At 39.8% G+C, this 11,250-nt stretch overlaps 1 protein-coding gene across 4 annotated transcripts in view; it reads left to right on the top strand.

Moving 5' to 3' along the window:
• Positions 1-2,287: 2,287 nt before the first annotated feature.
• LOC127617214 (transcriptional regulator ATRX-like) overlaps positions 2,288-11,250 on the top strand; it is a 61,006-nt gene continuing 52,043 nt past the window's right edge. Inside the window, exons 1-8 of one of the 4 annotated variants that reach the window (XM_052089146.1) lie at positions 2,288-2,376; positions 6,301-6,401; positions 6,617-6,666; positions 7,238-7,287; positions 7,428-7,555; positions 8,499-8,618; positions 9,265-9,374; positions 9,455-9,522. In XM_052089146.1, the coding sequence (XP_051945106.1) occupies positions 2,303-2,376; positions 6,301-6,401; positions 6,617-6,666; positions 7,238-7,287; positions 7,428-7,555; positions 8,499-8,618; positions 9,265-9,374; positions 9,455-9,522 (701 nt within the window). In that variant the 5' untranslated portion in view covers positions 2,288-2,302. Of the gene's footprint in view, positions 2,377-2,447; positions 2,593-3,040; positions 3,203-6,300; positions 6,433-6,616; positions 6,667-7,237; positions 7,288-7,427; positions 7,556-8,498; positions 8,619-9,264; positions 9,375-9,454; positions 9,523-11,250 lie in introns of those variants that run through there. The other 3 variants (XM_052089147.1, XM_052089145.1, XM_052089148.1) reach the window with 3 other exon arrangements.

Below are 11,250 nucleotides of genomic sequence, written 5' to 3'. Positions count from 1 at the left end.
CTTGTTCGAGAGGCATATCCCACAGTCAGATCAGCATGAGAGCTGCGTTTACTGTCTGGCCCGCACCAACGCAAAGTCAGCTCTCATGTAGACAGACTGTCCTCACTGTGAGGGCAAAATTCTCAAGATGATTTTGCTCATGAATAACCCTCGTTCTAAGGGACAATTCAGCCACACGCGCCCTCCCACCTGCCTCTTCTGTGATACATGAGGAGGTGACAGCAGTGCCACGAGGTTGAGCAGAATGATGTTGAGGTGGTCCTCATGGCGGCACATGCCCCACGAACTCCTCAATCTCCCCTAAGCTCATGTTTTTCAATACGCCATGTGCGAGACAAGCTCTGACCTTCTGAAAGAGCGGGCGGCCTCGTCTCATGCAGCGGTTCTGATGCTGGAGATAATAATAACAAAGTCCTGTCTCTCGCTGCATCAGGCGAGTGGTCAGTGGATGATGCTGCCTCCCCTCCCCCTAGCGAGGGAGAGGTACGCATACGCGCCACTGACGGAGATGCTCCGCGTCCTTACGAGGGCGGTTGAAGAGCTTCAACTTGAGTGGTCTCCCCCAGAGGAAGCTGAACAGTCTCGCCTCTATGAATGATGGTTCCTGCAGTCCGAACGCCAACAAAGGGCAGCATCCAGCAAATCTGCCCCATTCTTCCTGAAGTTTATAACGAATAATCTAAGTCACGCTTGTGCAGTGTCAACATCCTCTTTAATGTGGATCACGGGGAAGAAAACAGTTATGCCCAATTACCCCATGTAGAAGAGGAGGTAGCGGCACACCTCTGCATAGCGAGTAACAGGGCATGGAAATCACGCCACATACATCCTTCCAAACCTTGTCGAAAAATGTTCGCACTGGCGGGAAAAGCTTACCCAGCAGCAGGACAAGATGGATCAGCACTCCATGCAATGATGGTGCTCCAGGTATTTCAAGCCAAGCTCCTCAGGCAAATGGATAAGCACGACTTCGATCCAGAGACATTCAAAAAGCTCTGCACCGCTACAGACCGTTAGCGCTGCATACCACGAAAGTCACTGCATAGGCCATCGGCAAGTCCATGGTCCAGGTTGAACCTGGCAGTTCTGGATTGACATATGGCTGACCCTCACAGAAATTAGTGATATGGAAAAAGCCACTCTTTTGGATGCTCCAGTGTCTCCAGTCGGCCTTTTTGGCAACTCTGTGAATAAAGTTTGCTGAGCGTTACGTCATGACTCAGAGATACTTTATGCCCAAACGGAGTATACTGTATCACAGCCGGTTCACCCTGGCTCTGTTTTGAGCCAGCGCCCGACTAAAACCCCCATACGGCTGCGTATCATCACGTACAGCAAAAGTGCTCCTGACGGGCACAACCCTTTGAAGCGGAAAGCAGAGCATGCGGTTCCCTCCGTATCTGCTCGAAAAAATTACTTTTCCTCTTCAAAGGACACGCATTATGCTTCCCTATAGTGAGCGTTGCATCATATATAGTTACAAACCAAATTAACCTCTGTCCCATTACGCTGATGCTTGGCGAGCCCTAATGGGTATTTCAGAATGGGTGCAAAAAAACGATCTAACATGGTTATAATATATATATAAACTCCCTTCCCAACTGGGTTCATAAGGAGTTAACTCATACGATATGACTATAGTTCATATATTGTTATTAGTGCTCCCCTCCTGGCCAAAACGAGGATCATTCACTGCAGCATACTCATGTTGGTTGCCGTCCCACAAGACTACGGTGTCATGCTTCCTCTCTGGGAAGTTATGTTGTGTAGTGCAGCATGATGGGATTCTGTTCCCTATACACATTGTCGAGTGTACTGAGTCGTAAGGCAACATCCCGATTATGTATGTAACCTCGGTTCACTGAGACGAAGGGAACATCTCGATTACATATGTAACCTTGGTTCACTGAGACGAAGGGAACGAGACATTGCGAATGCTAGCCGCACTACAAGACTCAGAGTTCTTGAGGTACGAGCGATGCACTCCTTGTTCTCAGTCACAAATACTGAGGAAATGGTGTTTGTGCACCTGTTTTTATAGCGGACAGTTTCGTTCCAAAACAGGCAAGGCTCAAACACCATAGCCAATATTAGAATATTTAATTGTATTGTATTGTAATATTTTTAAAGTTATTTGGGGGTGGCCTGGGTAGCTCAGCGAGTAAAGATGCTGACTACCATCCCTGGAGTCACGTGTTCGGAATTGGGCATTCCAAATTGGGGAGAAAAAGGGGAGGGGAAATAAAGAATATTGGCATTATTGTAGAGAGGTTGCATTGAGGTCAAAGAAGATATTGCCCATATGCGTTACTACGCAATGTCTCGTTCCCTTCGTCTCAGGGAACAGAGGTTTCGTACACAGAGAACAAATGCAAAGTGAGTTTATCTTCCTGGTTTTCGCTTTTGGGAAGGAATGATCCAATCAGCTGCAAGAAGCGCTACAGTAACATGGATCCTGGCATTGTTTAACATCAACAGGCTCTTTTAGTCTGGATCTGGGAATATTTTGTATATATCATATTTTGAAACCCTTATGTTTTAGAAGAACTTGCATGTATCTAAAGGGGAAGAAATGACCACTGATATCTGCAGGTATGTTACTGTTGATAATGCGTCTGATGCTGCAGTGTTATCAGAGATGGAATTTACCGGAGAACAGAATAATCTCCCCTCCACATGCATGAACTGAGTATGCCTGAAGTGCAGATAGACAGATATTGATCGTGCGTAAAATGCAATGTCATGTGTGTTGGGTAAATTCATGAGATTATTTAGACTAAAGGCGTGATTTTTTTTTTTACTCACAATTATTATAGTACACGCCAGTATTGAACTCATGCCCTAATTATTGTCATTGTCACCACTTTCTCTACGTTAAATGCATGCATTCTCATGTGCGTTATATAAGATCTTTGTATGTCATATGAAGAAGATGCGATAGATCGTGGTTGTATATTCGCGTGCAGTGCATTCAGAGCTCGAGCTCACGAGGTGAGAATCGCGTGCGCCATTTTAGCGCGTCTCCAGCCATCCGGCAAGATGGCGCTCTCGCTTTGTCTGTCCTGATTGGCATGAAAACAGTATTTACCCTATTGTCACATAAAACGGAACGGATTGCATGCATAAAACACCTTTCCACATGGCGTCAAGCTTGCACAACATGTCACGGACCTGCGCGTGAAGTGATCACCGAGATCCTATGGTAGGTGTGTTGTTACTAAGGATGTAGCCGGGTTCTTAATACTTTTGTCATATCTGTGCTAGAAAACTAGCAGGTTGATATCAGCTCTTTTTATGGCTGTTGTTGTATTGCTAGCGAAATGTTCTGCGTTTCTTTTACAAGCAGTTTCATTATTTACCCGAAGCATGAATACACTATTGGTCTTGTTTCATCTAGGCCTTTTTTTTAAAATATATATATATATTTTCAGTACTTCGTTCAAAATGGGTGTATTAATATGCATGGGGATTTATGCATCGTCCTTGTGTTTTCCACTGTGCTTTGCTGTCAAAATAAACACATGATGCACCGAAAGAAAACAAACTGTCAAAGAAGTTTAAAAACGTTTGCGTATCACAGCCAAGTACAGTGATCAATTAGTAAGCATTTGTTTTGTTGTTGTTTTTAATTATGATTAAATTTCCCCCATTTTAAGGTGACATGCCTAGAAACAGGCATGAACTGATTGGTTTGTTTATAAAGTAGGTCTGATCAGCGTGCACCTTCCTGATACCGGCTGTTGTGTAGCACGCAGTCAGTCGCGTGAACTGCGAGCTAATAGCAGATTGATGACGCCACATGTCAATCAACGGTCGACTGCTACAGAAAACACACATATTTAATCGTTTTTGTAGATTTAAAAATTATTTTTTTTTTTTTGGCTGGTTTGCTTAGTTTGAGGAAAAAAAGGACTTATTAAAAACTAGTTTTTAAATTATACATGATTTAATTTTTCTTTTCGTTTGTAAGTTTCTGTTATTGGGTTTCCCACGGTCAACCTGAAAACACAAGGTAATTTTAACAGTGTGATATCCAGGCCTAGAATAAAATCTTAAGGCATAAAAGATTCTCTAGCAAATAGGCCTATACACTTTTATTTATAATTTTTTGAAAAAGTGTCTAAAATGTCAATTTGTGAGAACAATAACTATTTAATGTTTTTTTTTATTATTATTATTATTTTTTAATCATCCTGTAATCACAAATGACTGGAAAGGTCATTGTTCAAAAGGTGTTTGGCTGTCCTGGTTCTGGAATTTTAAATGATGCAAAAAAAAAAAAAAAAAAAAAAGGATGTGAATGCTGGACAAAAAGATAAAGGTACAAGACTGCGTACTGAGTGTTATTTATGAGGGACTGCACTACAATCCCATGAAGCAATGTGAATAAAGTAAAAAAAAAAAACAAGTCAAAATGTAAAATGACTGATTATAAGTTATGAACAAGATACTTTAATTCTGATATATGCACACATATAGGCCAAGTAGTTTGAGATTGTATGAAGGAAGACTTGATTGCGTCATTCACAGTGCGCCACAGAATAGGGCGGTCGATGCAGAGCTCTTTTGGTGTGCATTGCTTTCTGCAGTTCTCTGATTGGTGTTTATTTTTTTTTGTCGCGATCATGGGTAGTTTAGTTCTTCACCAGAAATTCCACTAATAAACAAGATTTAAAAAAAATAATAATAGGAAATAATGTGGACTGATTGCTTCAGAAGAATATACCATTGATTACAACCTCTGAGGAAGGGCAGTAGTTAATAATCAGTTCCACTATAGAGACAATGAATGGGATTTTTACTTTTTGAACCTGAGTGTTGTGCCCTATAATATTGTTATGACCCACAATAGTATATTTTTATTAAACATAAAAGATATTTGTAGAGTAGCCTGGGCATTATGTAAACCAGGAAAAATTAAGGCTGCGTAGCCTACGTGACTATGCTTGGAAACCCTGAAAGTCTTATCTTACCTCAGCAATATTATACAGAATGGTGCACAGTGGAGAAAGCATTCCTCAATCACTGGATGGTACAATCATTAGTCAAACTACTTTTACTTTAAAGGGATTAAATGTTCTTTAAAAAATAAATAAATAAATAGACTAGTCGCCAGGATTCCACTAATAATTAGACACAACTCTGCTCACATTTTGGGGGTTTTCCACTGTGAATGGTACCTGGTACTTTTTTTAGTATCACCTCGGTCGAGGTTCCAAGCGAGCTGAGCCATACTAAATGTGACGTCAAAGCCCTCCAGATCACTGATTGGTCAGAGAGAATCGTCACTACCAGCATCACTGGATTTGCGAGACGGGACATCAACCCGCTTGTTTTGAAGTTAGCTACAGTGACTTTCAAATTGTAAAAGGAAATGACTGTGCGCTTAACCACGCCATGGTCAATAAATGAGGTGCAGACGTTCCTCTCGTTAGTGACGAGCGAAACGATAAAGTCTTTCATGAAGTGTCTCAGCTGTAGGTCGCACAGCTGAGACACGGCTACCACCGGACCTACCAACAGTGTAGGGAAAAGTAAAAAAAAAACTATAAAGTGGAAGTGGTTTGACCAAATGGATGCTATCTAGACCAGTGAGCAATGGGAGGGATAGTGCCTTGGACTCGGCCACGGCTTGAGTCCATGATGGAGGATGGTACGTTAACTCTATACTCTGCTTGAAAGCGTCACTTCATTTAGTTTACCAGCTACTGGAAAGCTTGCTTCTAAAACAACCAGGCCTATTTAACCATGCAACAACTGCTTTATGCAGCACAATGAGCTAGCAGCTAGCTGTCATGTTATTGATGGTTTTGTGTCACATTTAAGATGATGTCATGGCAGTAGAGGTGGCACAACTATGACGATCAGCCTATAATCCCACCCACGTTTTGGCGGCACTAAATTGCAGTGGAAAAGCAAGCTCAGAAAAGTAAAGAGAGTAGTGTCAACTTGTAATGTTCAGTGGTAAAGTGCCATAATTGTGGCAAACCGATAAGGTGGGGATGCACGCCTGTTGGCTAAGATAGCAGAAGTGTATGCTTATTGGCTAAAAGATGATAAATAGGAGTTTGGAACGGGATAGTTAGATGATCAGCTGGCATCTCGGCTTTGTTGCTTAGTTCAATAAAGTCTAATCTTTGACATCTGGAACTCCTTCTAAAGTTTTCTTGCAAAGAGAGAAAAGACTTCATTATTCCACGACACCACCTGTGGCCTAAATCGTTTTTAATCAGAAATGAAAAATAGGCCCAAGCAATTAAGAGTCAATCTGTTGTGTTATCTATATTGTGTTTCTTTCAGGTCCAGTAAGCTGAACACACTAGTGACTAAACTTCATGAGTTCTTGGGTCAATCTCCAGAAGACGAAAGCTTTGAATCACAAGTTGATGAGACTTCCAATGGTAAAGATAATACTAACATGAGACCAATAAGGTTTGATCATTTGGCATTTTTTGATAATTCACCATTAACAGTGAAAATCGTGTTTACCATATTTAAGTTTTCTGAAGTAGTAGTGCTACATCAAAACAAGTCAATTTATTCTTTTTTAATATTTGCATTGCCCCCCCACACACACATTCCTATAGTGTCATTTTTATCTTTTTCCATTTTGCAGGTAAAATGGCCACCAATGACTTAAACATCTCAGATAACACAATGAATGAGGTAGGCTAATGGACTACAAAGCCCGTTTTTGTTTTTCATCTGTGTTTGCAGTTTACCATAAAGGCCCCTGCACACTTTCTATGAAATGGAAGAATGAACATGTAGTATCAGTGTCATCATAGAACACAAAAACCGAGTGTAGTCGGCGAATATAATGGCCAAGTATAGCGTGTTGGTGCAGTAGCAACATGAATGCAAAAGGTAAACATTACAAATGACACATTATCTTCAGCATATATATTACTTGAAATCGTCAATCAGTAGATAAAACAGATTCTTTTACTAATCTCGTGAGAATTTTACTCATAGAATGAGTCATATAGTCATTGTTAACACATTTTAATGTCATATTAGTTGATGTTGAACATGTAGTCTGAACGTCCTCTAAACGCATCCCCCAGCGTTGTGGCTAGTGTTTGAATGTTCGCTGGCAGAATGTCATTGCTCAAGTTTCGAACAACTTCGGCGTGAGTGTGCTGGGGCATTTATGGCTGCCTTTCAATTCTAATGCTGATGTTACCTGCATTACACTTATTGCAACATTAGTGAAACGTATTTATATTTTCTTCAGCCTGGTTGCTCCTCAGAAATGACTAAGCCCTCATCTTCACGCTCAAAAAGGTTGGGTTTCACTCTTTGTTAACTATAACCCAGTGCATGATTGAGATGCAATTTTAAGTTGGTAACTGTGATGGATGAAATAGAATAATTTTGGGGTGAGGATTATAAAAAAAATAATTCCCCTCTTTTGTAAATATCAGAAAACCTTCTATTGTGACCAAGCACACAGCCATCAATGACTCCGAGTGTGCTAATGAAAGTGGAGGTGAACATTGCGTGGCAGATGACAGCACGCAGACTAATTTGGATATCAGCAAGCTTCCACAAGGTAAATCCTTTTTTGTGACTTTTTTTAAGATAATGTGTTTTTTTGCTATATTTTTGCATCCCAAATTAATATGCAGAATCAAATGTAAGTATGCCATTTATAGGTTGATTTCACCTGAAAGTGTAAAATTGTGGTGATTTCAAAACATTCGTCACACACAGTTTGAGTGCCTCGTCCAGCCTTACCCAGTAAGTTATTGTCAACCAATGGCATGAGTTTGGGGCGGAACTATTAGTTGGTACAACCAATGGTGTGCGTTTGGGGTGGAACTATCTGTTGGTGCAACCAATATCGTGAGTTTGGGGTGGAACTATCTGTTGGTACAACCAATGGCGTGAGTTTGGGGCGGTACTATCTGTTGGTAAAACCAATGGTGTGAGTTTGGGGCGGAACTATCTGTTGGTACAACCAATGGCGTGTGTTTGGGGCGGAACTATCTGTTGGTACAACCAATGGCGTGTGTTTGGGGCGGAACTATCTGTTGGTACAACCAATGGCGTGTGTTTGGGGCGGAACTATCTGTTGGTACAACCAATGGCGTGAGTTTGGGGCGGAACTATCTGTTAGTACAACCAATGGCGTGTGTTTGGGGCGGAACTATCTGTTAGTACAACCAATGGCGTGAGTTTGGGGCGGAACTATCTGTTAGTACAACCAATGGCGTGAGTTTGGGGTGGAACCATCTGTTAGTACAACCAATGGCGTGAGTTTGGGGCGGTACTCTGTTGGTATAACCAATGGCGTGAGTTTTGGGGCGGAACTATCTGTTGGTACACCCAATGGACGATAAGGGGTTTCTTTGGAATCTGTTTAAAAACAGTGATAATTTTGGCAATTCTGCTTGATGTTGCTGCCACCACTGTAATTACACACTTCAGCATTAAGCTACTTGAAGCATATAGTTTTTGAGGCATTCTGAACATCTTGGCTTCCCTTTTTGCAGGCACAGTGATGGTGAAGCCAGAACCAGTTGATAATGAAACTAAAGATGAATTCAGAGGTCCGGAATTCCGTAGCAGAAGATCAAATAAAAACAAAGAGGAAGGTACAAGGAAACGTCCTGGTAAGTATGGTTTTGTTGACCGTAGATCATCTCAAGGTCTGTTTAATCAGTGCCGAACTATCAGTTAATGGAAAAAAATCTATACCAATAGTTGGCAATAATTAAAAAAATATATAATTATTTTTCTATGGCAGGTGCTGAAGGATACATTTAGAACATCTTGGTTCTACAGGCATAGTTCACCCAAAAATGAAAATTCTCCAATGAATTGCCGATAAATTGGTTAATGGTGACTTCCACCACCTTAGTTATTGGCAAAAATCAATTATCGGTTGACCTTTAACTTAAACAACATGCTCTCTTTGGACTGTAATTTATGGGTTACCCCGAGACCCCAGGGTGGGTGGGACTGTATCAAAATATGCAAGTGAGTCAAGACAAGTTCTTAGTTTTTTTTAAGCATTACTTAGATTTTGCATGTCCAAAATAGTGACTTGAATTCTTTACCTATTACACATTTTTCAGGAGTAATTCTGTTGTCACTACCATAAATGACAGAGTTTGTGCATTGAATGGGATTACGTGCCCTATGTGAGGTGGACTGAAACTGAAATATCTATAAGGAATCTTAGTGTTGTAATATTACTGATTCTTATCTTCATTAATTTGTAACCAGTTCATTTTATTTTTATTCAATCTTTCACAGATGAGCACCTCAAGGATATTTTTAATTGCTCAGCATGTGGACAGCAAGTGAATCATTTTCAGAGAGATTCCATCTTCCAGCATCCTGCACTGCATGTTCTGATCTGCAAGGTACAGAGCTGACCAAAAGCTTAAAAGCAAATATTACTGGAAGTGTATCACTTGTATTAACATGTGGCTTCTTCTTCTAGTCATGTTTCAAATATTACATGAGCGATGATATCAATAAGGATGAAGATGGCATGGATGAACAGTGCAGGTTGGTGCATTTTCATTTTTTCCACAAAAAGATAACTTTTGATCGCTCTTTGTATGTTTCCTACATAAGGTGAAATTTGAACTATTACGGTAACTGTATAGAATCACTTCCTATAGATCTATATATTATAATGTTTTGGACAATTTTAAATAGTTTCAGTATCCTGTGGTGTGACATGCTATAATTCGTCTGAAAGTATTTCAAACATGATTCTCCAATTCTTCTAGAATTAATATTTAGGCAGTTTTTATGACCTCCTATAATTTTTGGCACTTTTCAGATGCCTTTTATGTGTAGATTTTTATGTTTTAGCCTCATCCTGGACCCAGACATTCAATATTAAACTATGAAAATACAAATTAGTACATGTTTAAAGCGATCATAATCTAAACAATGAGAAAAATAAACTATTTCAATGTTTAGTATGCAAAAATTATTTCTATCAATTTCTCAAAAATGACGTATTTTTCAACACCAAACAATTTTGCCCATAATAAAGTTTTTTTCAAAAGTTGGTGTACTTGTTAACCAAGTCAACTAGTGTCAGTGAATAGCATGAAAACCAAGAAAAATCTATGTAAATATCACACATGAGCAGAATATGTTTATTAGGCATAATTTCCAATCACGCTGTTATTTTGTTTAACTGCGGACATCAATGTCACGTGGTCAGTGTACTTGCACTGTTTCAAAAAGACTTTGCTTTCTAGACGTTTGCAGTGCTAAACATGCTAGAAGTTGAAGAAACGCCCATATATGTTAATTTAACCTACATTTAAAAGCTAAAATAAAAGTTATTAACATTAGACATGTTATGTCAACTACCCCTTTATCTGTGGCTTCAAATGCACTGCAACCTTTAAATAGCATTCATAAATCAAACAAATAAGCTTATAATTAGTGGTCGACCGATATATCGCAAAGGCCGATAAATCGATAAATAATTTTTCCCTGTTGGCCGATTAGTTTATTAAGGCTGCGAGGGTGCTGAGAATCACCTGCTTGCTTGTGAAGGAGCCGTCTGAGACATATAAATGACCAATCACAGTTCATTTAGTTATGTGCCATCGTGTTACTACAACAATAGTGTGTAACACAGTCTCGTATGCGGTCCGCATATCAAAGCTGCGATAGATGCATTTGAGCTCGAAATTTTAAAGTGCTCACCTGTTTCCTTCTCCCTCTCTCTCCTCAACAGTTTCCTGTTTCTTCTAACGGTCTTGTCTAATAATTAAAAAGGCAAATATTAATAAAACTAATGCTTTATACCATCTGCGGATACCTTGTTTAAACTGATGTAATAAACAAACCTCACAAAAATTGGGCAAATCCAGCATCCTGTGCAGTGCTCTTATTTGTTCCTGTAAAGCAGTTTTGATCAGCCTCTCCTCAGCGGTTCACTGTAACTTTTTTAACTTTCTTGTCTAATGATAAAAAGGCAAATATAAAAAAAACCTTATCGTCTGCAGATATCCTGTTGAAATGGATGTAATTCACGAAAATCAAGCGTTTTCTTGTCGAGCGCTCATTTAATATCTTTCTATAATGGCAAATACAGCCAGAATCAAAACTTCTGGATTAGGATCAAAAGTTCCTCTAATAATGCACAAATCATGGCGGTCAGCCGTGATAATCCAAGCAGGCGATCCACGGCATTTAAACTCTCAGTAGATTGATGCTGCTCTCAGTGGATCTGCACAAGCTCGTGAGTGCAACTTCAAAGTAAAA

The sequence above is a fragment of the Xyrauchen texanus genome, chromosome 23 (genome assembly GCF_025860055.1).
Source record: "Xyrauchen texanus isolate HMW12.3.18 chromosome 23, RBS_HiC_50CHRs, whole genome shotgun sequence".
In the NCBI taxonomy this organism is placed as follows: Eukaryota; Metazoa; Chordata; class Actinopteri; order Cypriniformes; family Catostomidae; genus Xyrauchen; species Xyrauchen texanus.
This window is presented reverse-complemented; position numbering and strand designations above follow the sequence as displayed.